Source organism: Trichosurus vulpecula, chromosome 3, assembly GCF_011100635.1.
Source record: "Trichosurus vulpecula isolate mTriVul1 chromosome 3, mTriVul1.pri, whole genome shotgun sequence".
In the NCBI taxonomy this organism is placed as follows: Eukaryota; Metazoa; Chordata; class Mammalia; order Diprotodontia; family Phalangeridae; genus Trichosurus; species Trichosurus vulpecula.
The window spans coordinates 214,417,458-214,443,190 of record NC_050575.1 but is presented as its reverse complement, the minus strand read 5'-3'; the positions used below and the strand labels follow the sequence as shown (position 1 = coordinate 214,443,190).

Sequence of the window (25,733 nt, the reverse complement as noted above, 5' to 3'; positions counted from 1 at the left end):
AGACTTGAGTTTACATCTTTTTTGAGACATTTATTAGCTATGTAAACCAGGACAAATCATTTATCCCCTTTATTCCTTGGTTTCCTCACCTGTAAAATGAAGGGGTTGGATCCAATGACCGTTGAGATCCTTTCCAGCTCTCAGCCTATGATCCTATGAAACAGTGACAATATCATCAGGAAGGCGGCTGGGCCCTGGAAAAAGAACTAGTTTTGGAGTCAGAGACCCCGGCCTTAAATGCTGCCATGACCGATGATTACTCCCTAGATAACCTGGGGCAGGTCACTTGAACCTCCCTGATCCTTGAGCAGAGGTTCTGGACCTGGGGTCCATGGTCTCTTGGCATTCCATGAAATTAAGGGAAACATTACATTTTTATTTTCTCTAGCCTTTGGCTTCCTTTGTTAATCTTATGTATTTTATTTTTTTTTCATCTAAAATAATTATTCTGAGAAGTGGTCAATAAGTTTCAGCCAGACTACCAAAGGGGACCATGACACAGGATAAAAGTTAAGAACTCTAGCTTGGTGAATAGAGCTCTGGAATTGGAATCAACGTCATCTGGGTTTGAATCCCACCTTAGATACTTCCTATCTGTGTGACCCTTGGTAAGTCACATAGTTTCTCTAAGCCTCAGTTTCCTCATTTGTAAAAGGATAATTATAATGGCATCCCCCTCTTAGGATTGTCATGTCACACAAGATAGCATGTATAAAAGTCTTTTAAAACTTCAGGGCATCATGTAAATGTGAGTTATATTATAATTCTTGATTTTAAAAAAAGATAACCGTGTAAATAAAACCTACTGTTTATTAGTTAGACTATGTTAGTAAATGGCTTTATTCTGTTCATCGATATCAGCCAAGGCACAGGGAAGCACCAGTTGGGGCATAGAGCTATTTCTAAGGGACAAACGGGGTCTTGAATACGAGCCACCTCCCATAGTTACTTATAGTATACAGAAGACTCATGGTCATGCTGCGTTCACATCGGGTCAGCCACTGACCAGTTGTGTTTCAAGGGAGGGAAAATAGACTTTCTAATCTGCTAGTCTGTCATTGGCCTCTGGACAACTCCCCCAGGGCTCTGAATCAGGGCAGACGATGGCTGTTGTTTTATTGATCTTGCACAAAAAAAACTGAAATAAGATTTCTTGGTTACATTTTAATCTAGTTCCAACCACACTTTGGAGTTCTGGGGGCCTGGAGTTTGACACCTCTGTTCTAAGCTATGATCCAGAAGTAAATCAGTATCATTTAACTTGGCCTTTTAAAATACATATCAGCTTTCTATAAGGGAAGGATAAGGTTTTCTCTTTTGTTTCCAAAGTACTTAATGATGACAATGCCTGCTGTTTAATTGGTCTGTTTAACTTGAGTATCCCTTGCCCTCATGCCTCACATCTGATCACTCTCTAAGTCTTATCGATGCTATCTCCCTAACAACTCTCATATCTATTTTCTTTTCTTTGTTTATTTCACCACCCTGGTAGTCTCCACATCTCAGCTACACTATTACAATGACCTAAATGTTCTCTCCAGTTCCATCCTCATCCTTCTTTAATCTATCTCCACGTAGCTCCCAGCTGCAATCTTCTTAAGGTACAGAACTAACCATATTACTCCTTTATTTAAAAAAAAAAAGCCTTCCATGGTTCACTACCTACCTAAGGATAAAATATCAACTCCTCAGCCTGGCATTGAAGGCCTTCCATAGTCTGACCCCTTAACTCTCTTTCCAGTCTTACTTCATTCCATTCCCTTTCACAAACTCTTCATCCCAGCCAAATTGGACTAACGGCCATTCACCGAATTCAGTGCATCTCCTGCCTTGTGTGGTATCTACACAGGCTATCGTCACGTACCCCATAGAGTGCTTGATAAATAGTAGATGCTTAATAAGTGTTTGCTGAATGCAAGTGAAGCAGCATATTGGGCCGATGACCTTGGGAAATTATTCGCAATGACTCCCAAGTCCCTTTTTGTGGATTGATTATCTGCCATTCAGGGTCTTTTATGTAGTGTATTAATTATTTAGATTGGTTTAATCTCTGAAGCCCTTCTCTTGTACTTGTCCATTTAAAAACTAAACTTCTGTTTCGCTATTCACTTATAGACATAGAAGACAAGGCCTTCTGGCCTGGTAAATGTGGAAGCAAAAAACTTGGGTTCAATTTCTGGCCGCTTTGTACCTATGACCTTGGGTAAATCACTTCTCGGGGTCCCAGTATCCTCATCTCTAAAATAGTGTCAATGACACATTCTATACCTACTTCATTGGGTTGTGGTAAAAATCAGTTATTTATTTAAAATATTTAATATTATGTATTTCAATATTTAATGCTCAATATTATGTATTTAAAGCACGTTGTACACCTTAAAACACTAAAAAAAAACGTGTCACTTGTTATTACTCCCTTAGAGTCTTCCAGCTTAAATGCCACCTTCTCAATGATGCTGTCACTTATCTAAGCAGAGAGGAATGATTTCTCCTTCTTCTAATCCCATAGCACTTTGTAACCTGCATATACACGTACAGATATGTGGTTTACAAAGTGCTACTTATATCGGTTCTAAAATGCTTTATATATGGTTATAGCATGCCATCTATATACAGATGTGTGTATGTATCTATGTATATACATATTTATATGCACATGTATGTGCATTACATGTGTACGTGTGTACATGCATTGATCTTTATTGTTTAATCATGCTAGTTACCACTTATATAGTACCATAAGGATGCAGTGATCTCTAAATCCCCTTCCAGCTTGGTGCTTCTGTGAGGATATCCATCAATCACCCTCTTCTCTCAGATGACTCTAGCCATCCAGCTTGAACACATCCTCACTTCTTTGGCAGGAGGTGGGGGGAGGAGGAAGTACCAGAAAAGGCTGAGACTTGGCCTCCGATCGGTTGAATTTGGGTCTTTTCTGGTCAGGTGGTGGTGGTGGTGGTAGGCTGGTCCCAAACTGTCAGAAATGCAAAAGGAGCAGCTCAGCTCTTGGGATGGCAAGGCCCTGTTAAAGAAGACAAGAGATAACAAGATATAGTGTGAAGAATGATGGGCTCAAGAAGACTGAATTTGGGGCCAGCTAGGTGGCGCAGTGAGTAGAGCACTGGCCCTGGAGTCAGGAGGACCTGAGTTCAAATGCGGCCTCAGACACTTGACACACTTACTAGCTGTGTGACCTTGGGCAAGTCACTCAACCCCCATTGCCCTGCCTTTCCCCCTCCAAAAGAAAAAAAAAAGATGACTGAATTTGAATCTCAGCTCCATTGGCACTGACCAGAGGTGTTGAGTCAGTCAAGTAAGTCATTTGGGTTTCTATGAGCCTCCATTTCCTCATCTACAGAACGGGATCAATGATGGTTATTCTCCCTAAGTCTTATGTCTTTTGTGGAGGCAAGGACTAAACTGCTTTTTTAAATGCAATGCTAATAATAGTAGTAGTAGCAGCAACTGCAGGGCAGTCCTGAGCGTTTGGCAAGTGTGGACCAGAGGAGGTCCCCTGGGGGAACGAAGCATTACAGCTTTAAGTGATGCTAAGTAGTGACTGTGAGGGGAGCGAGGGCCACAAGGGTGAGCCACTAGGAAATGTAACTCAGTCTCTTGGGGGGAAAATACTCTAACCACAAGAAGAATTGTTTAAATCAAATTATCTAAGAAAATACGTCATTTTGAAAATACTTCTGGAGGCGCTCGGCATGCACTGGGCCAAGTGAGGGTCGAGAAGCCAGATCTCTCCATCTGGTTGGCTGCTCATCCAAGAAGCTTTATTGCACACTCTCGGCACTTGCTCCTTTAAAAACAGAATCCTTTTCCACCCCAAACCGTCAGCCAATGGTCACTGAGCTGGGACTTTGCGGCCGAGTGCTGCCTAACTGCAGGGAATGAGTTCATTTGATTTGTAGACGTGTTGTAATTACTTTTCTTGACGTGAAATGCAATCGAGGTACAATAAAGGAAGAAGGCATCTTTGCCTTGACCCTTCTCTCCCTCTCTCTCAAATGCAAATCTGAAACATTCATCCTTTGCGGCTCCCTGGCCTTCTGGCTACATGGAAAGCTGTCACCCAGCACCGATTTTTTTCTTCTGAAAATAACATAATTGTAAAGAATTCATAACTTCTGAGTGCAATTTCAGCCTTTGCATTGATAAGGCAATAACTGAAGCAAACACGATTAGATCAAGTTACAGGGCTGAACACAAAGTACAGGCAGAGGCATTATTAGGAAAAGATGGATTGAAACAGCATTTAAGAACCATAACATCTGTGCAGACAGGATGGATTTTTAGGAGACCATTAGGCTCGGTGATTAAGGGGAAAGGAACAAGCATTTGTTAAGTGCCTACTGTGTGCCAGGCATTGGGCTAAGTGCTTTACAGATGTTTCCCATTTCGGCCTCACTACAACTCTGGGAGGTAGGGGATGTTACCATCCCCGTTTTACAGCTGTAGAAACTGAGGCAGACAGAGGCAGAATGACTTGCCTGAGGTTACACAGTTAGTGTCTGAGATTGGATTTGAACTCAGACTTCCCAAGTTTGGACCCACTAGGCCACCTAGCTACGTGGAGATTAATAAGCCTCAGTTCAGTTTTCTTCATCAGACTCTTACATTTGAAGCTCCCCTTGCCGGTTGGACTTTTTAGACCTTGGTTCCTCAAAACAGCATGTTGCATGATGGCCCTGGAAGACAGTACAGCACAGTGGAATGAGTCAGCAGAAATCTGGGGCCGAATCCTGCTTCTGACACTTATTAGCAGTTTGAACTTGAACAAGTGACTTAACCTCTCCTGGCCTCAGTTTCTTTATCTGGGAAATGGGCATAAGGATAACTCTTGGACTTACTACAAAATTGTCTTCATGAAGAGTGTAAAAGAAGTAATGTGGGACATCTCAGGCATCTGAGATTTGAGCTTTGGTGAGTAGAGAGGAGGGAGAGGAAGAGGAGAGAGGTCTGAGAGTTTTATTTCCTTAGATGACCTCATAGGCATCCAAAATTCAACATGTGCAAAACAGAACTCTGTATCCTTTGCTCCAAACCTACCTCTCTTCTCTGCAAGTCCCCAGATGTGCAACCTCAGATTCATCTTCAGTTCTTCTTTCTAAGTCACCCCATCTCTCCAATCTATGGCCAAATCTTGTCAAATCTACCTTCACCACAGTTTTGGCACCAATCCCCTTCTCTTAGCCACCCCTGTACTTGTCACTTAGCTACCCCTGGCCCTTGTCACTTTTCACCAGGACACTGCAGTAGCCTCCTAATTGGTCTTCCTTCCTGACGTTTTTTGTGTCTCTCTCATCTTTCCACATAACTGATGAAGTGATTTTTCCCTCCCTGGCCACCATTCCCCTACATGTATTGTCTTCCTTTACTAAAATGTAACCTTCTTGGAGTGGCTAGGTGGTGTGAGTAGAGCACTGGCCCTGGAGTCAGGAGGACCTGAGTTCAAATCTGGACTCAGACACTTGACACGTTTACTAGCTGTGTGACCTTGGGCAAGTCATTTAACCTCAATTCCCTTGCCTTCCCCTGCAAAAAAAAATGAAAAATATAAAATGTAGCCTTCTTGAAGAAAAGGTGCTGCTTAATAAATGATTATCCATCCATCCATTCATCCATTCATTCATTCATTCATGATATTCCATTTCCAGCCTCTTTGCCTTTGTAGTGGCTTACGAGTCCTATACCAGGCATGCAATCCTTCCTCATTTCTGCCTCATAGACTCTCTGGTTTCCTTCAAAGCTAAGCTTAAGCATTACCTTTTATACAAAACCCTTCTAGATTACCTTCCCCCACCACCAGTTACTAATGCCTTCCCCCCTTCCTAAAAAATATGACCTTCTTTTATAAATATATTTTATGAATATACCTATTTATATACATGTGATCTCCAATAGAATGTTAGTTCGTTGAGGTAATGGAATGTTTTGTTTCTGTCTTTTTGTCTTTGGTATATAGCACAGTGCTGGGTACCCACCAAATGCTTTTTGATTGATTGATAACCACTGAGGAAGAGAGTAAATGGTGAGAGGAATTGTTATTGTAGACATGCTTCTGGCATATATGATGGAGTTTGTTATTAAAACAGAAATGATAAGAGTTAAAAAACTATGGAGAACGATAGAAGCATTAGGGAATCAGAAATGAGCAAATGTTGTCCTAGTTTGTTTTTTTTAAGTGAAAAAAGATAGATTTTTTTTTCAAAATATGGACTGTTTGGTTTGACTTTTATTCCTAGCAAAAGTCTAGAAAATATTAAAGAGAAGGTTTAAGTGCAATTAGAGAAACAACTATTTACTACAAGCCACACTCATGTCCTCTTAGGACAGGGCAACTAGGCTGGCAGAATGCTATAGAACCAATCCACTTGAATTTCTTCTTTGTTTTTTTTTTTCTTTTTTAAAAATATTATTTATTTTTAACATTATTTTCTTTTAAAAATGAGTTCCAAACTCCTTCCTTCCACTACTCTCTCCCCTATTGGTAAGGCAAGAAAATGATATCAATTATATATGTGAACTCGTGGAAAACATTTCCATATTAGCCATAATCACACAAAAAAGGAAAATAAACAAGTAAGAAAATTATAGTTCAATTTGCACTCAGAGTTCATAAGTTCTCTATCTGAATGTGGATAGCATTTTTTTTTTCATCTTGAGTCCCTTGGAACTGTCTTGGATCATTGTATCGATCAGAGTAGCCTAGTCTTTCACAGTTTATCATCATTAAACATTGCTGTTACTGGGCACAACAATCTCCCAGTTCTTCTCATTTGACTATCTTCCCATATAAGAATGTAAACAATATAACTATATTGACTCCCTTATGATTATTCATTTGTGTTTACCTTTTTTATGCTTCTCTTGAGTCTTTTATGTTTGAATGTCAGATATTCTATTCAGCCTTTGTGTTTGGACTAGGAATGTTTAAAAGTTCTCTATTTCATTAAATATCCATTTTCCCTCTTGAAAGATTATACTCAGTTCATATAGGTGTTGCCATGGATTGCTTTTTATTCCCTGAAACCACTCTTCCCCCTCATTTCTTTTAATTTATTTATTTTTAGTTTTCAACATTCACTTTTATAACCACTCATTTCTTATAGTACGATACTACAACATCACAATCATATGCTATAACTTGTTTAGCCATTCCTCAGTTAATAAGCATCCCCTCAGTTTCCAATTCTTTACCACCACAAAAAGAGCTGCTATAATTTTTGTACATATATATGCTTTTCCTTTTTGTTTGATCTCTTTGGGATATAGACTTGTTAGTGGTATTGCTGGGTCAAAGGGTATGCACAGCTTTATAGCCCTTTGGGCAGAGTTCCGAACTGTTCTCCAAAATGATTGGACTAATCTGTCACTCCACCAACAGTTTATTAGTGTACTTATTTTCCCTCATCTCCTCCAGCATTTGTCATTTCTGATAAGTGTGAAGTGGTACCTCAGAATTGTTTTAATTTGCATTTCTCTAATTGTTAGTGATTTAGAATATTTTTTTTCATGTGACTATGGATAACTTTGATTTCTTCTTCTGAAAACTGCCTGTTCATATCCTTTGAACTATTTAGCAAGTGGGGAATGGTTCTTATTTTTCTAAATTTGACTCAGCTATCTATGTATTTGAGAAGTGAGACCTTTATCAGATAAATTTTTCCCTTAATTTTTTTATATTACTTCATTGTGTCTCTGGTACCTTTTAGCAAAATGTAGTTTCCCTGATTATCTCTTTTAATTAGGTCTGTTCATGCTTTTGCTTTGTCTGAGATCATGAGTGCTACCCCTGCCTTTTTAAACTTCAGCTGAAACATATTAGATTCCACTCTAACCCTTTATTTTAACTCTGTGTCTTTGTGTTTCAAGTGTGTGTCTTGTAAACAACATATTATTGGATTCTAATTTCAAATCCATTCTCCTGTCCACTTCCATTTTGTGGGTGAATTCATCCTATTCACATTCACAGTTAAGATGATTAACTGTGTATTTCCTTTCATCCTGTTTTCCTATGTTTACCCTTCTCTGTCTCTCTTTTGCTTCTGACCACTGCCTCTCTTAATCGACCTTTCCTTTTATTATTCCCCCACCCCCATATCCCTTATTTCCTTCTGCTCCTACTTCCCTTTTGGGTAAGATAGGTTTCTATATAATATATATGTATATACATATTTTATATATATATATATATATATATACACACACAAAATATATCTATATATGTCTGTATGTATGTGTATGTGTATTCTTCCCTCTTTGAAACAATTCTGATGTGAGCGAAGTTCAAGTATTGCTTACCACCTCCCCCCCATTTTCTTCTCTACTATAAAAGCTCATTCTTGCATATCTTTTTTATATGAGAAAAAATTTCCCAATTTTGCCTCTCCTCAGTGTGTCCCTCTTTCTCACCTCCCTAATGTATCCCTCTTTCTTACCTCATTGTTTTTCTTTTAGATCATCCCAACATAATTGACCCATACCTGTGCCCTCTGTCTATGTAGATTCTTTTCTAACTGCCCTAGTAGTGATAAAGCTTTTAGGAGTTATATGTACTATCTTCCCATATGAGAATGTAAACAATCTAACTATATTGACTCCCTTATGCTTACTTGTTCATGTTTACCATTTTTTATGCTTCTATTGAGTTTTTTATGTTTGAATGTCAGATATTCTATTCAGCCCTGGTCTTTGGACTAGGAATGCTTGAAAGTTCTCTATTTCATTAAATTCCCATTTTCCCTCCTGAACGATTATACTCAGTTTTACTGGGTAAGTTATTCTTGGTTGTAATCCTAGCTTGTTTGCTTTGTGGAATGTCACATTCCAAGCCCTCCACAACTTTAATGTGGAAGTTGGTAATTGTTGTGTGATCTTGACTGTGGCTCCATGATATTTAAATTGTTTCTTTCTGTCCTCTTACAATATTTTTTCCTTTACCTGAGATCTCTGGGATTTGGCTATGATATTCCTGGGAATTTTCATTTTGGGATCTCTTTCAGGAGATGATTGGTGAATTCTTTCAACTTCTATCTTACCCTCTGGTTCTAGGCTATCAGGGAAGTTTTTGTTAATAATTTCTTGAAAGATGATATCTAGGCTCTTATTTTGTTCGTGGCTTTCAGATTGTCTAGTAATTTTTAAATTGTTTCTCCTCAATCTATTTTCTAGGTCAATTATTTTTCTGACGAGATATTTCACATTTTCTTCTATTTTTTTATTCTTTTGATTTTGTTTTATTGTTTTTTGATATCTCCATACTCATTAGCTTCCACTTGCCCAGTTCTAATTTTCAAGGAATTATTTTCTTCAGTGAACTGTTGTACCTCTTTTTTCATTCAACCAATTCTGCTTTTTAAAAAAGTCTTCTCTTCATTGAATTTTTGTTTCTCTTTTACCACTAGGCCAGCATTTTCTTTAGTATTTTTTGCCTCTTTTACCAAACTGTTCTCTTCTCATAATTCTCTTGAATCACTCTCATTTCTTTCCTTAATTTTTCCTCTACCACGCTAATCTCTGTCTTTAACTTTTCCAGGAATTCTTCCTGGGCTTGGGTCCAATTAGCATTTTTCTTTGAGGCTTTTCTTGCAGCTGTTTTCACATTGTTGTTTTCTCCTGAGTTCATTTCTTAGTCTTCTCTGACACTGTAGTAGCTCTTTATGGTCAATTTCTTTTTTGGTTGTTTGCTCATTTTTTCCACCCTATTTCTTGACTTTGAACATTATGTTAAAGTTGCATTCTGCCTACCTGGTGTTTCAACAATTTGGCTAGCAGCTGTTGTAGGGGTGAAAGACCAACACAAGCTCAACAACAAGAATGCTGCCAAAGCCCAGATTCTTTTGATCCACTTTGCTAAGGAAAGCAACGTTAAAGGGTTGACAATCTCACTTTAATCCAGCATACAAAAACCATTCACTTAGTTCAGGGGAAAAATCCAGCACCCTGAACTTCAGAATAAATACAAACAAATTACAAACATCGACAGACAGATCAAATACAATTCACAGTTACCAGCATCTAAGTTCAAGCCCGGGAGCTCATAACAAGGGCTGGCCCAGAGTCACACGCACCACCATGGCTGTGAGTAAGAGCTCTGAGAAAGAGAAGACCAACCCCTGCTTTTATATCTTTTTCAGGGTCAAGGGTGAGTCACACATGCAATTCACCCACATGACCTAGAATCGTCACAAAGAGGTGACTTAAACCCATGTGGTCTAAAAGCCTCTGATGTCCCAAACATGCCACTCATGCCTGTGTAAGCTAGGTCCTCCCCTGAGGCAAGGAGGTCACCAAGAACTCCCAGTCTAATCAAGGAAACAAAGGCCAAACTCTTCAAGCGCACTTGGTTGAACCGAGTGCTAAGAGCCCATTTTGATTGCCAACACACCTAGAGATGGGGAGATACTTTCCCAAGCTTCAGGCTTTTTGATGCTGCTCTTTTGAGCTAGTTCAAGGTTCTCAGTGCTTCCAAATTGTTGTGATCCAGGGAGAGGTGTGGTCACTGCTCTCTTGGTCTGTGCTCTGATCTTTATGCAGGAAGGACCTCTGCTCCCCTATAGCTACAAGTACTAGTGCTCCTTCTGGCCCTAGAACTCTGTCTAGGCCCCCTCCTTCAGCCACAAGTGCTAGTATTGCTCTCTGCCTTGGAGCTGCAACCAGGGCCCCTGCTTCCTTGTGAATGAACACAGATGCCACTATTCCTCTGCCCTGGAACTGAGACCTAGAACTAGGTATGAGCAATAGGGTTGCCAATTGGTGCAGTTACACCCAGTGTCACTTAAAGGTCCTCTTTAATTTCTTTTTGACAAATTGTCCAATTACCTTGCTGTCTGTGGGCTGAGAGCACACAAAACTGCTGCTGCTGCTGTCCCTGGGCTATCATGGCAGCCTCCAAGACCCATAGCTGGTGCTTCTGCTGCATTCTGGGCCAGCCCTCACTCTGGTGACAGAGATCTCTCTTTCCAACCTCCTAGGTTGTCTTAGGCTGAAAAAATGCTTCATGCTGACATTGATTCTACTGCTCCAAAATTTGATTTGAGGAATTATTGTAAAGTTGTTTGGAGGGGAATGTTGGTAGAGTTCAGCTGGGTTGATGCCTGGACTCTGCCATCTTGACTCCATTAAATCTCCTCTTCGACAAAGATTTCCATAATATCCTCATGGATAAGATGGAAGAATGTGGACTGGGTGAAAAAAATATGGATTGAAAACTGGTTAAGTGACTAGACTCAAATACAGATGAATTACTGTCAATCTGGAGGGAGGACTATCATCAGTGCAATGCCTCAGAGATCTGTTCTTGGCATTTTTTTTTCCTTTTTTGCACAATTCTTTATTTTGTTTAAATCAGTGATTAGGTAAGTCATAGTGTGATTATAAAATATGTGGATTGTGCAAACTGAAGCAAGATGGCTAAGACACTGAATAACAGAATGGAGATCCAAAAAAATCTTCAAATGGGCTGAACAATGTGCTGAATCTATTAAAATGAAATTTAGGGGAAGTGAACAAAAGCCCTGTACTTGGGACCAAACATAAGCAATAGCAACAGAGTGAGAAGGGGCAGGGCATTCTTATATACCCATTCCCCTGAAAATATCTTGGGATTCTAGTGGACTGCAGGCTTAATGTGAGTCAACCGTATGGCCACCAGAAAAGATAATTCAGATACAGGCTGCATTAACAGAGGGGTACTTCCTCTTAAAAAGTGTGTCATCACCCTATTGTGCTCTGTCCGGGTCAGACTATATGCATTCAAAACAGTGCCAATTCTATGGCTATTATTATCTCCAGTGAAACTTTCATACCCAATCCCATTTTATTTCCATAGAGGAGATAGCACATTTCTATGAGGCGATAGTACAAAAATCCCTATTCTGCAGATAAAGAAACTGAGGCTTAGAGAAATTAAGCGGCCTTCCCAAGGTCACACAGCTGGTCACCTTCTTCATCTGCTGAAGTGGAATAATAATACTTCTCATTGGGACTGTGGGATGTCCATCTTCCTCTCTGCCGTTCCTAGCACGTGGTACTATGCAGTTTCTAGCACAGATGTGGTACTTAATTTTTTAAATTGGATTTAATTGGACATCTGTAAGTCCTTATAATTGTTTCTAAAAACCATCATCAGAGAGTGCATTAATTATTATTTTTTTTCTTTTTTTTAATATACAGCTCCAAGCTCCCTGGAATCTTCTACAAAGATCCCTGCTCTCACTCCAGAGCCCTTTATCTGGAACCTAACTTGGATCATGAAAGATTCTCCCCCTTTCTTCTCTCAACGTAGCCGATATGGTAAGTGAGTTTCTAAGGGATATTTTGAACAGTTAGTTATGTCAGTCTCGTAATTAAGGAAAATTGAGCGTAATAGCCAGTGGAGTGGGTTTCAAATTGCCATGCATCTTTTAGTGCTCCATGGGTCTTGGAGGCATCCCTAGAATGGACTCACAACTGGAACAATTTAGAAATGGGTGAAGCTGGTCTTTAGAGTTCTCCCTCCTCTACTCACCTGTTGACATTTGTCGTGATCTGGTTTGGGGATTAAAAAAAAATCTGAGATCAAAACCTGGCTCTTCCACTTATTTTGTGTGTGTGTGTGTGTGTGTGTGTGTGTGTGTGTGTGTGTGTGTGTGTGTAGAAGCTTAGGAAGGATACTGAAACTGTATGGATTTTATGTATTTTACCTAAACAGTGAAGTGGTTGGATTAGAATGACTTCTAAGGCCCCTGACAACTGCTATTCCTAGAATTCGATGATTCCCAGTTTATATTAAGTCACTCACCTAGGCCCCTTCTCACCCTAAGCATGTTTTCTTTGCATTGCTGACCTCCCTCATGTAGCAATTTGTTACTGCCAGTTTTCTCACCAGCACCACTACCATCATCTGTTTGTTGGCATTTTACTACTTTCCTTCATCTTATGACTTTAGGTTCAGAGGAGATCACCAGCTCCTCTGACAAAATAATCCTTCTTTGTAGTCATAATAACATGCATCCATTTTAAGTGCGATCTCCTAGGGCAGTGGTATCAAATGGAGATGGGGACAAATAGTCCATACATAAGGATTCCTCTGGGCTGAATATTGACTTAGTTTTAAAATATAGTGTTGTCTATGTTTTGCTGTATTTTTATTTTGTTAAATATATTTCCTAGTTATATTTTAATTTGCTACCACCTGCGCTCAGGAGTGTTGTAGGGTGTATGTTTGACACCTTTGTTTTAGAGATATCCTTTAACCTATCAGTGATTAAAATGATCTGGATTTCAAGAGGAGGAGGAGACTGGCTCTGTGAGAAGCATTAGGAAGTAGGTAGTTCATCCAATGCTTTATTCAAACCATATGTCAAAGAAGTCTATCCACTTCTCCTTCAGGTAGAATGAAGCCACTGAGCTAACAGCAATCATGTTTAATTGGTGTTTGCTTCCTCATCCCTGGACCTCATCCCAACCAGAGCTATAACTAGCTATTTGGGCACTCAAGGCAGACAGCTTGAAATATGTCTGGGGGCAAGCAGCATTAACCATGTCCTCAATCAACTTTGTAATTCATGATCTAAAAATAATGCGTGATTTAAACAAATTCAGTGTGGAAGAGGGAGTATTTGCTCACTCTTGGTGATTTTTATGCTATAAAAATGCAAGAGCACATGAATTAAGTTCTACCTTCTAAACGAGGATGCCATTGTGCCAGTCCATATGGGCTCACCCTGGTTGATCACCGCTCTGATCCTGACACTGCATTAATAGTCATTGGCATTCTGGGAGCAATTGTCCAGAAGAGTTTCACAAGCTCCAGTGAAACTTCAAAGTATTGTTACACATCTAAAGAGCCCTATTCATAACTTTCTCCACAGAAAGGAAAAGTGATTCTCAGGAGAAGAGCAAATTTGTGATGGTAGAATCTTAGAAGTCATCAAATCCAACCTTTTATTGTACTCTGTCCCTTTTTTACAAAAACCCCAAGAGTTGGTCACCTCATCTCAGCTTTAATATTTCCAGTAGTGGTTATTTTATTATCTCAATTTAGTATACTGCCCATCTCAAATTCCTGAGCCTGATTCAGGCTTACCTTCCTATGTTCCCCTTCCCCCACTTCACAAGTGAACTCAACTTATGCTCACGTGTCTATACTGTGCAAGATGATAGAAATAGACTGCTATCTCTAGTGGACTCCTATTATCAACATCATGGCTCTGAGGGAAACCAGGGCTTGCATGCTGTTATTTCTAAGCTGGTCACTTGCAGAAACAGCTGGGCCATGAGTCAGACCACTTAACTTCTGGTTTCCCCTCAACCATTCACTGAATGTATGACTTTGAACGAAATACTTCTGCTCTGTGCATTTCAGTTAAATTTATATTATTATTAGACTCTTATTAAAATAGGAGTCTCGGGGGGCGGAGCCAAGATGGCGGCTGGTAAGCAGGGAATAATGTGAGCTCTGTACCGAGTCCCTCCAAAAACTTATAAAAAATGGCTCTGAACAAATTCTAGAACGGTAGAACCCACAAAACAGCAGAGGGAAGCAGGGCTACAGCCCAGGACAGCCTGGATGGTCTCTGGGTGAGGTCTATCCCACATGGAGCTGGGAGCTGGGAGCTGGGAACAGAATGGAGCAGAGCCCAGCCTGAGCGGCGTGGACCAACAAGACCAGCAACCAGGCAGAGCATGCACTAGCACCCTGAATCAGTGAGCTGCAGCAGTTACGAGACTTCTCAACCCACAAACACCAAAGACTGCTGAGAAGGTTAGTGGGAAAAGCTGCAGGAGTGGAAGGAGTTAGCGGTTCGGCTTCCAGCCCCGGGGGCAGCGGAGGTGGGGCAGCTACAGCTGTTGCTGCTTCCAGCTCCAGGCTCACCTGGTGGGAGGAATTAAGTGGCGGATCAGAGCAGGGGTGCACAGCCTGCCGAAGATCTAAGCCCAGTTCGGGTTGGGGGTTCTTGGGGAAGGAGCAGTGCTGGTGTGGCAGAGCTGGCACCTCCCCCCCAAACGTGGAACATAGAACTCTGTAGTCTACAAGCAGTCATACCCCACTGAAAAACTCAAAGGTCAAGTTAGTTGGCTGGGAATAGGGCCAGGCAGCGAAAACGCACCAAGATTCAGTCTCAGACTTTGCATTCTTTCTTGGCTGACAAAGAAGACCAAAACATACAGACAGAAGAAATTAATAAAGTCAAAGAGCCTACAACAGGAACCTCCAAGAAAAACATGAACTGGTCCCAGGCCATGGAAGAGCTCAAAAAGGATTTGGAAAAGCAAGTTAGAGAAGTAGAGGAAAAATTGGGAAGAGAAATGAAAAGGATGTGAGAAAACCATGAAAAACAAGTCAATGACTTGCTAAAGGAGACCCAAAAAAATACTGAAAAATACACTGAAGAAAACAACACCTTAAAAAAACAGACTAACTCAAATGGCAAAAGAGCTCCAAAAAGCCAATGAGGAGAAGAATGCCTTGAAAGGCAGAATTAACCAAATGGAGAAGGAGGTTCAAAAGACCACTGAAGAAAATACTACTTTAAAAATTAGATTGGAGCAAGTGGAAGCTAGTGACTTGATGAGAAATCAGGATATTATAAAACAGAACCAAAGGAATGAAAAAATGGAAGACAATGTAAAATATCTCATTGGAAAAACCACTGACCTGGAAAATAGATCCAGGAGAGATAATTTAAAAATGATTGGACTACCTGAAAGCCATGATCAAAAAAAGAGCCTAGATATCATCTTTCAAGAAATTATCAAGGAGAACTGCCCTGATATTCTAGAGCCACAAGGCAAAATAGAAATTGAAAGAATCCATCGATCGCCTCCTCAAATAGATCCCAAAAAGAAATCTCCCAGGAATATTGTCGCCAAATTCCAGAGCTCCCAGATCAAGGAGCAAATACTGCAAGCAGCCAGAAAGAAACAATTTGAGTATTGTGGAAACCCAATCAGAATAACCCAAGATCTGGCAGCCTCTACATTAAGAGATCGAAGGGCTTGGAATACAATATTCTGGAGGTCAATGGAGCTAGGATTAAAACCAAGAATCACCTACCCAGCAAAACTGAGTATCATGCTCCAAGGCAAAATATGGATTTTCAATAAAATAGAGGACTTTCAAGCTTTCTCAGTGAAAAGACCAGAACTGAATAGAAAATTTGACTTTCAAACACAAGAATCAAGAGAAGCATGAAAAAGTAATCAAGAAAAAGAACAAGAAAAAGAAATTGCAAGGAACTTACTAAAGGTGAACTGTTTTGTTGACATTCCTACATGGAAAGATGATGAGTATGATTCATGAGACCTCAGTTAATACTGAGGGTAGCTGAAGGGAATATACATACATATATGTTTATGTATATATATGGGTGAATGTGTATGTATGTATATATCTATGTGTGTGTGTGTGTGTGTGTGTGTGTGTATTTAGAGAGAGAGAGAGAGAGAGAGAAAGAGCGGACACAGGGTGAGTTGAAGATGAAGGGAAGATATCTAAAAGAAATAAAATAAAATAAAGGGATGAGAGAGGAACATACTGAGAGAGGGAGATAAGGAGAGATAGAATGGGATGGATTATCTCGCGTAAAGGAGGCAAGAGCAAGCAGTTCTGTGGGAGGAGGGGAGAGGGCGGATGAGGGGGTAATGAGTGAACATTGCTCTCATCAGATTTGGCCTAAGGAGGGAATTCCATACATACCCAATTGGGAATCTTACCCCACAGGAAAGAAGAGGGAAGAAGATAAAAATAAATGGGGGGGGATGATGGAGGGGAGGGCTGATGTGGGTGGAGGTAGTCAAAAACAAACACTTTCGAAAGGGGACAGGGTCAAGGGAGAAAATTCAATAAAGGGTGATGGGTTGGGAAGGAGCAAAATATAGTTAGTCTTTCACAACATGAGTATTGTGGAAGGGTTATACATAATGATACACATGTGGCCTATGTTGAATTGCTTGACTTCTTAGGGAGGGTGGGTGGGAAGGGAACAGGGGAGAGAATTTGGAACTCAAAGTTTTAAAAACAGATGTTCAAAAACAAACAAATGTTTTTGCATGCAACTAGAAAATAAGATACACAGACAATGGGGTATAGAAAATTATCTTGCCCTACAGGAAAGGAAGGGAAAAGGGGATGGGAGGGGAGTGGGGTGACAGAGGGGAGTGCTGACTGGGGAACAGGGCAACCAGAGTATACGCCATCTTGGAGTGGGTGGGAGGGTAGAAATGGGGAGAAAATTTGTAATTCAAACTCTTGTGAAAATCAATGCTGAAAACTAAATATGTTAGATAAATTTAAAAAATAGGAGTCTCTCTTTAAAGTTGTGTGTGTTTGTGTGTATATGTGTGTGTGTAGGAGCATCAATTTAATGAAGTTGATTAAAATTAAGAGGATTAATTCTAATTTAATGAGGAACATTTCCTAATTTCATATCTAGGTCTATGAATCTATAAACTGGCCAGCTTCCTTATCCTAGGTAACACTCTGGTTTTTTTGCTTTTGGAAAAAGGAAAAAATGAAGGCTTCTGGTAAATACTGTTCGAGCACTCAGGCATAACTGGTATAGTCAGTTTCACTGCTATTGTCCATTCTATGTCTGGTAGAAGCTATTATCTCACCATTGCCAAGATATCTAAATATTCTTACTTGGGAGTGACTCAGTTGGTCAGCTAGGACAGCTGGAGATGGACTTTTTTGGACTTGCCCCAAAAGCCTAGAGGTTAAATCCCTCACTCTACTGAACACATCAGTGGTGAAGTTCAGGTTAGACCTCCTGCCCTCATGTTCCTCTATGATTTGATAGAGATATCTGGCAGGGTCTAGAGCCATAAATCAACACCTGTCAAGAGCTGTAGAGGAGACATTTTCAAAAATGTTAATAACTTCATTAATTTCAAGACCTCAGACTTAGATGGAAGGGTTTGGTCAGACTATTCCAGCCTGAAGGGGTAATTTTTCAGTCAGTGATAAGTAACTAAGTCTTAACAAGTGGATATAGGCACCTTAAGTGGAACATAAGTTTCTGTGGATATTGCCTACAGATACTTTTCCATGGGTTAAGCTTTTTTAGCCAGACCCAAGACTTGAATGAGGAAAATGAAACTATCCCAGGATGCTATCTTCTGTGAAGGACTGCTTGCTTCTCAAGAACATTCACTTTCTCCCTTCAGAAATTGCTATGATCCCCCTACTCCCTCACCGACAAGTCAACTCCTGTTACACACCCCACACCCTACCCCCACACACTCTACACCCACTCTACACCCACACCCACACCCACACCTCCCAAACTCCAGGCTCCCACCCTTCATGGCTATGAGGGTCTAACTAACTCTTCCACTGGTTTTTTTCCCCCCAAAGTGAAAATATTCCTAGATGCAGCTTTCCTACTAGTAGCTGGTGTTGGGTGGTGGGCCAGAATAACCAGTTGAGAAAGTGAACCCAGTATATAATGCCGTGGGCAGCAGATAGCCCTATCCCTTTCTGAGCAAGGTGTCAGCCCCGGATTGACTGCGGCTCCTTCCCCAGCAGTGTTTTATGAGGAAAGATGAGGTGGAGAGAGGCTAATAAGATTTACTCACCCCCAGCCTGTAATTATCTGCTTGAGGAAAAAGTTTGACCTACCTTTTTGAAGGCTCTCCATATTTCTTCTAATTTACGTTGGGGCCTTTTATGTTGGAGGATATATATTCTCGTCAGTGGCATTTGGTATCGGATTCCAGCTCTTACTTGTCTCGAGGTGTGAGTGACGGGGGCTTTGCTAATTTCATCTTCTGGAAGCAGAGAGCAGCCCATCTCTCCCTCGGGGCTCTGATGGAGGCCGTCTCAGAAAGTTTTTCCTTTGCCTTTTTATCATCAGTTCCTGATGACTGTAGACTTATTTATAGGCCTGTCTAAAAGACTGGGTCCCAATTGCCTATCCAGATAGAAATCAGTTCCACCAACAGCAGCAGGTGGTGAGAGATTAAGGACACTGAGTTTATTGAAAAGGAGTTTGATCACTAAGAATGCCAGAGACAAAGAAATGGAAGGCCTGAAGTCTACAATCCCCTGCCAACTGGCATTCCCTTATATTCAGCTATGCTGGTATCTAGTAAATTCAGGTTAAACTGACCAGAGGGCAGCTAGGTGTTGCAGTGGATAGAGCACTGGCACTGGAGTCAGGAAGACTCATCTTCCTGAATTCAAATATGGCCTTAAACACTTACTAACTGAGTGACCCTGGGCAAGTCACATTACCCTGTTTGCCTCTGTTTCCTCATCTGTAAAATGATCTGGAGAAGGAAATGGTAAACCACTCCATTATCTTTGCCAAGAAAACCCCAAATAGAGTCGTGAAGAATTGAACGTGACTGAAAAAAATGACTGAACACAAACTGACCAGAACTAACCAGGCTAATACTTGCATGGGAGGTTCAAGGCCCTGAGTCCAGTTTGGACTGACTGATATAGGCTGAATCCTAGGACCTTTAACATCCTGTTCAAGCTTTCTCTGGGCCCCAGTTTCTTCCTTTGTAAAAGGAGGAGGTTGCATGAGATGATTTCCAGCTCTAACATTCTATGGTCTCTAGAATTCTAAGACTGCCCCTGAGTGGGGCAGCAATAAAAAGTGGGAAGCCCACTGGGTCTAGAGTCAGAAGCCCTAGGCTTGCATTCCAGATCTAACACTACCTAAGTAACCTTGGGAAAGTCATTTAGCCTCTGTGGGCCTCAGTTTCTTCATTCATACAATGAAGGAAGTTGGACTAGGTGACCCTATAAAATTTTTTTCAGTTCTAAGATGCTATGACTTTAAGATAAGGAAATTCTCTTTCTCCCTATGCCTAAGGTATAGGATGCCCATCATCACTTTGCACAGAATTCCCTCTGAGGCACAACAGCACCTCCTTGTCTCCCTCATACCTCTGACTCTTCCAGGATAGCTTCCTGTTTTCACTAATTATTCTTGCCAGCTAGGTGTTCTAGGAAGCCCAGCATAGCAAATAGAAAGTTGGCCTCAATGCCAGGAAAATGAGAGGCTGAGTTTTGCTTCTAACACATACTATCTATGTGACTCTGGGCAAGCCACTTTCTGCTTCAGTCCCCCAGAGACTTTCTAAGACTGTCATTTGCAGAGAAGGTGTACATCTGCTAGGATGTTCTTTATTTGTGGCTCGCATACCAATGATATGATAGGTCTGGTGTAAAGCAAAATAAATCTGTGTGCTAACCAAGCTCCTTATTAATGATTGGGAGTTTCTTGTTGTTTAGTCATATCCAACTCCTCATGGCCCATTTAGAGTTCTTTTGGTAAAGAAACTGGAGTGGTTTGCCATTTCCTTTTCCAGATCATTTTATGATGAATAAACTGAAGCAAACAGGGTTAAGTGACTTGCCCAAGGTATCTGAGGCCAAAAATGAACTCCGGTCCTCCTTATTCCAGGCCTGGCACGCTATCTGTTGTGCCACCTAGCTGGCCCAGGGGTTTTCTTAGTCAACAGGAATTTATTAGGCATGTATTTATCCAATACTGTGGTAAGTGCCAGAGGTATAAAGAAAGGCAAGAACATGGTCCATGCTTTGAAGAAGCTCACATTCTAATGGGGAAGACAACATGCAAACATCCTTGTACATGTGACATCAGAGATGTCAAAGAAGTAGAAATGGGCCCACTAATAAGCATTCCAGTGGGCTGCACACTGGCAGTTTTTAATGTAATGTTGTATATGCTTTATAGCATTTTATTTTGTAAAATATTTCCCAATTCTATTTTAATCTGGTTCTTGCCCCACTTGGGAGGATTGCAGGCATCAGGGCCACCTGTTTGACCCCTCTATAGAAAATATGTACAGTATAAATCAAAGGTAATTTTAGAGGTAAGGGACTAATAGTGGGTGGGCAGGGAACAGAGAAGGCCTCCTTTCTGCACAGGGCAGGATTTAAGGTGAGCATAGAAGGAAGCCAGGGAATTTCAGAGTTAGAGGTGAGGAAGGAGAAAATTCCAGGAATGGGGGTATGTGCATAAGGCAAATGCACCAAGTCCAGAGATGCAGCACCTGGTGTGAAGAACAGCAAGTGGACCAGTATGATTGGCTAATAGCATACATGCAGGGGAATCAAATACAAGAAGACCAGAAAGGTAGGAGGGCATCAGGTTATGAAGGGCTTCAAATGCCAAGCAGAGGATTTTCTATTTGTTCCTGGAAGAAATAGGGAACCAGTGGAGTTTGTTGAGTAGGGGGTGTGGCATAGTCAGATTTGAGAAATATTCCCTTGTAAGCTGAAAGAAGGGTGTAGCAGAGTGGGAAAGACTTGAGTCAAGGAGACCAATTGGAAGGCTATTGAGATATTCTGGGCCAGGCCTCTTTTTTTGCTTTTTAATTTTTTCCATTCTTTATTATTTAATATTTTTTAGTTTTCAGCATTGATTTCCACAAGATTTTGAGTTACAAATTTTCTCCCCATTTCTACCCTACCCCCCACTCCAAGATGGCATATATTCTGATTGCCCCATTCCCCAGTCAACCCTCTCTTCTGTCACCCCACTCCCCCTTCCCCCCCATCCCTTTTCCCTTTACTTTCTTGTAGGGCAAGATAGATTTCTATGCCCCATTGCCTGTATATCTTATTTCCCAGTTGCATGCAAAAAACAACTTTTTTTGAGCATCTTCTATTAAAACTTTGAATTCCAAATTCTCTCCCCTCTTCCCTCCCCACTCACTCTCCCTAAGAAGGCAAGCAATTCAACATAGGCCACACATGTAACGTTATGCCAAACACTCCCATAAATAATCGTGTTGTGAAAGATTATATTTCCCTCCCTCCTATCCTGTCCCACTTTATTCAATTTTCTCCCTTGACCCTATCCCTTTTCAAAAGTATTTGCTTTTGATTACTTCTTCCCCATATCTTCCCTCCTTTCTATTGTCCCCCCTTTCTTATCCCCTTCTTCTTACTTTCATGTGGGGTACGATATCCAATTGAATGTGTATGTTATTCCCTCCTCAAGTCAAATACAATGAGAGCAAGATTCACTCATTCCCCCCATCTGCCCCCTCTTCCCTTCCAATGAAATGCTTTTTCTTGCCACTTTTATGTGAGATGATTTACCCCCTTCTATCTCTCCCTTTCTCCCTCTCTCAATATATTCCTCTGTCATCCCTTAATTTTATTTTTTTTAGATATCATTCCTTCATATTCAACTCACCCTGTGCCACACTCTGTCTATATATATGTATATTCCCTTCAACTACCCTAATACTGAGAAAGGTTTCATGAATGACACACATCACCTTTCTATGTAGGAATGTAAGTGAAAGAGTTCCACTTTAGTAAGTCTCTTATGATTTCTCTTTCTTATTTACCTTTTCATGCTTCTCTTGGTTCTTGTGTTTGAAAGTCAAATTCTTCTATTCAGCTCTGGTCTTTTCATTGAGAAAGCTTGAAAGTCTTCTATTTTATTGAAAGTCCATATTTTGCCTTGGAGCACTATACTCAGTTTTGCTGGGTAAATGAGTCTTGATTGTAATCCTAACTCCTTTGACCTCTGGAATATCATATTCCAAGCCCTTTGATCCCTTAATGTGGAAGCTTCTAGATCTTGTATTATTCTGATTATGTTTCCACAATACTCAAATTGTTTATTTCTGTCTGCTTGCAATACTTTCTCCTTGACCTGGGAACTCTGGAATTTGGTGACAATATTCCTAGGAGATTTCTTTTGGGGATCTTTTTGAGGAGGTGATCTGTGGATTCTTTTAATTTCTATTTTACCCTCAGGCTCTAGAATATCAGGGCAATTTTCCTTGATAATTTCTTGAAAGATGACATCTAGGCTCTTTTTTCGATGATGGCTTTCAGGTAGTCCAATAATTTTTAAATTATCTCTCCTGGATCTATTTTCCAGGTCAGTGGTTTTTCCGATGAGATATTTCACATTGTCTTCCATTTTTTCATTCCTTTGGTTCTGTTTTATAATATCTTGATTTCTCATAAAGTCACTGGCTTCCGCTTGCTCCAATCTACTTTTTAAGGAAGTATTGTCTTCAGTGGTCTTTTGGACCTCTTTTTCCATTTGGCTAATTCTGCCTTTCAAGGCATTCTTCTCTTCATTGGCTTTTTGGAGCTCTTTTACCATTTGAATTAGTGCATTTTTAAGGTGTTATCTTCAGTATTTTTTTGGGTCTCCTTTAGCAAGTCATTGACTTGTTTTTCATGATTTTCTTCCATCACTCTCATTTCTCTTCCCAATTTCTCCTCTACTTCTCTTACTTGGTTTTCCCAAATCCTTTTTGAGCTCTTCCATGGCCTGAGACGAATTCATATTTTTCTTGGAGGCTTTTGATGTAGGCTCTTTGACTTTGTTGACCTTTACTGGCTGTATGTTTTGATCTTGCAAACTCTGCCACACCAGCACTCTTCCTCCCCCAAGAACCACCAACCTCGGACCACAACCCAAATCCAAACAGGCTCTGCACTTCCACTCTGATCATCTGCTTAATTCCTCTCACAGGGTGGGCCTGGGTCCAGAAGCAACCACAGCTGGAGCTCTGGAAGCAGCCCTAGAGTTGCACCACTTCCACGCCCCTGGAGCTAGGGCCAACTCCGCACTCCTCTCACTCTAGCATTTTTATCATTAACCTTCTCTGTTGTCTTTGGCGTTTGTGGGTTGGGAAGTCTGGTAACTGCCACAGCTCACTAATTCAGGGCACTACTGTTCCTCCCAGCTTCCGGTCTGAGTGGTCCTGGTGTGGCCCATGCTGGGCTGTGCTCTGTTCCGTTCCCAGCTCCATGTGATAGACCCTTCCCAGCGACCCTCCAGGCTTTCCTGGGCTGGAGCCCTGCTTCCCTCTGATATTTTGTGGGTTCTGCAGCACTAGAATTTGTTCAGAGCCATTTTTTACAGGTGTTTGGAGGGACCTGAGGGAGAGCTTAAGCAAGTCCCTGCTTTCCAACTGCCATCTTGACTCCACCCCCTGGGCCAGGTCTTCTTAAATTTTTTCCACTTAAGACCCCTTTAGCCCTTCTTAAATATGGGGTCATGACCCACAGTTTAAGAAGCGCTTGCCTCTAGGCAAGAGATGATGAGAACTCTTAAACTGTAGTGGAGAAATGGGGCCATCTAAAAAGAGATGTCATGAAGGTAAAAATGCCCAGATTTGACAATAGATTTGATATGTGAAGTGACTGCCAATGAGGAATGTTATACTGTTTAAGGAATGCATGTGCTACATTTTTATGCCCTCTATATTTTGCTGCTCTCGGGCAAAGCCCTAGTCATCTCACCCTAGTTGCAGCTGTGTTGAGAGAGCTATTATTGGCTATTGAATGAAACTTCTATTAAAACTTCTGCTTTCAGGTCTATAGGGACCCATGTAATTTTGTGACTATTGCTTTAGATGAAAAGGAAAAATTAGTAAATTAGTTTTTTTAATTACTTCCCCCTCATCCTGTTAATGTATCAATTTATTTGACAGAAAAGTCAAATTTATGGATAGATAGATAGTAATAATTTTAAACCCAATCACGAAACCAAGAAAGGGAAACAAAAAAGGCCTCCTATCCCCTGTGGGATTGGCATCACTGTCTCTGGCAAAGAGAAAGTTTGATCACAGTTCTAAAATTACACATTAATATGCCTGGCAGTAATCACCATCTCTACTCTCAGGAGCCAGGCTTCAAAGTGAAGTGGCTCCCTTCTCCTTTGTGTGTGCTTCGTCAAGGCCAAAAAAAGTCCCCATCACCTGCTCTGCCAGGAGCCTTTCTTGGCTCCCTTTACACTCTGTTCTCAGCCTTGTTCTGCTGAGCCATGTGACAGTATTCTTTCCTTGACCCTGACTCAGTGAGTTGGTCAATGTCACACAGCTAGAAAGGTTCTGAGGTGGGATTCCAATCAGGTCTTTCTGACTCCCAGGCTAACATTCTACTCACCATCCCGTATCCCACTATCTCTAAGAACCTAACAACAAAATCAGGGTAGGACTCTGAAGAGCCAGGGGACACTTTCAGGTCTTTCTGCAACATGAGGTCTCCTACTGCAGTAGGACCTCATAAGAACATAAGAAGAGAGGGAAGGGAATAAGCATTTATTAAGCACCTGCTGTGTACCAAGCTAGTGTCAGAGACAGCATTTAGATCTAGATCCTCTTGACTCCAAACCCAGGTCACTTTCTACTGCATTGTGTTGCTATCTCCACTTGTGGGCGTCCCACTGATCCAGTTTTTTCCCCTCAAGAAATTCCATCTGTTCCTTCTCAAATGGGCATTTCTCTAAGTTAGTGAAGAGCTGGTGTTGTCACAGTTGTTCAAGATGGTTCAGACCAATTAGAAGGCTGGTAGGATCTCAGGAGTAAAAGAGAATATCATTGAGATAAGGCACTACTCCCTGGCCTACAGAGGTTGTTTACCTTCAGCTTTCCAAGGGGGGATAAAAGCATTTCTGTGCCTCAGTGTTTCAAAGCTACATACATTTGGTATTTCAAGACCCTCTGAAAAACTGAGGGGACTCGGACATGTTTTCAAAATTAGACCTATAGGAGGAGGGTTGGTCTCCGGGGCTGCTGTCCTTATTGATTGTGCAAATTGCCTCTACACTGGAATGGCACAGGATCTCTGGAGTATTTTATGTGTCTGAGTCAACAATGAGTCCATGAAGTCCCAGGGGACCCCTGAGCCCACAATAGCAAGAGCCTGTAATACTCAAGGGACCGCAATTCAATTTCAAGAGTCAGAAAGAGATAAGCTTAGGGGAAGGGGGGAGACTAAA

General features: G+C 41.0%; 1 protein-coding gene across 1 annotated transcript in view; it reads left to right on the top strand.

Annotated features, from left to right (window-relative positions):
* ALK (ALK receptor tyrosine kinase) overlaps positions 1-25,733 on the top strand; it is a 1,045,272-nt gene that overhangs the window by 264,816 nt on the left and 754,723 nt on the right. Inside the window, exon 2 of the mRNA XM_036748712.1 lies at positions 12,184-12,303. Within this exon, the coding sequence (XP_036604607.1) occupies positions 12,184-12,303 (120 nt within the window). The remainder of the gene's footprint in view (positions 1-12,183; positions 12,304-25,733) is intronic.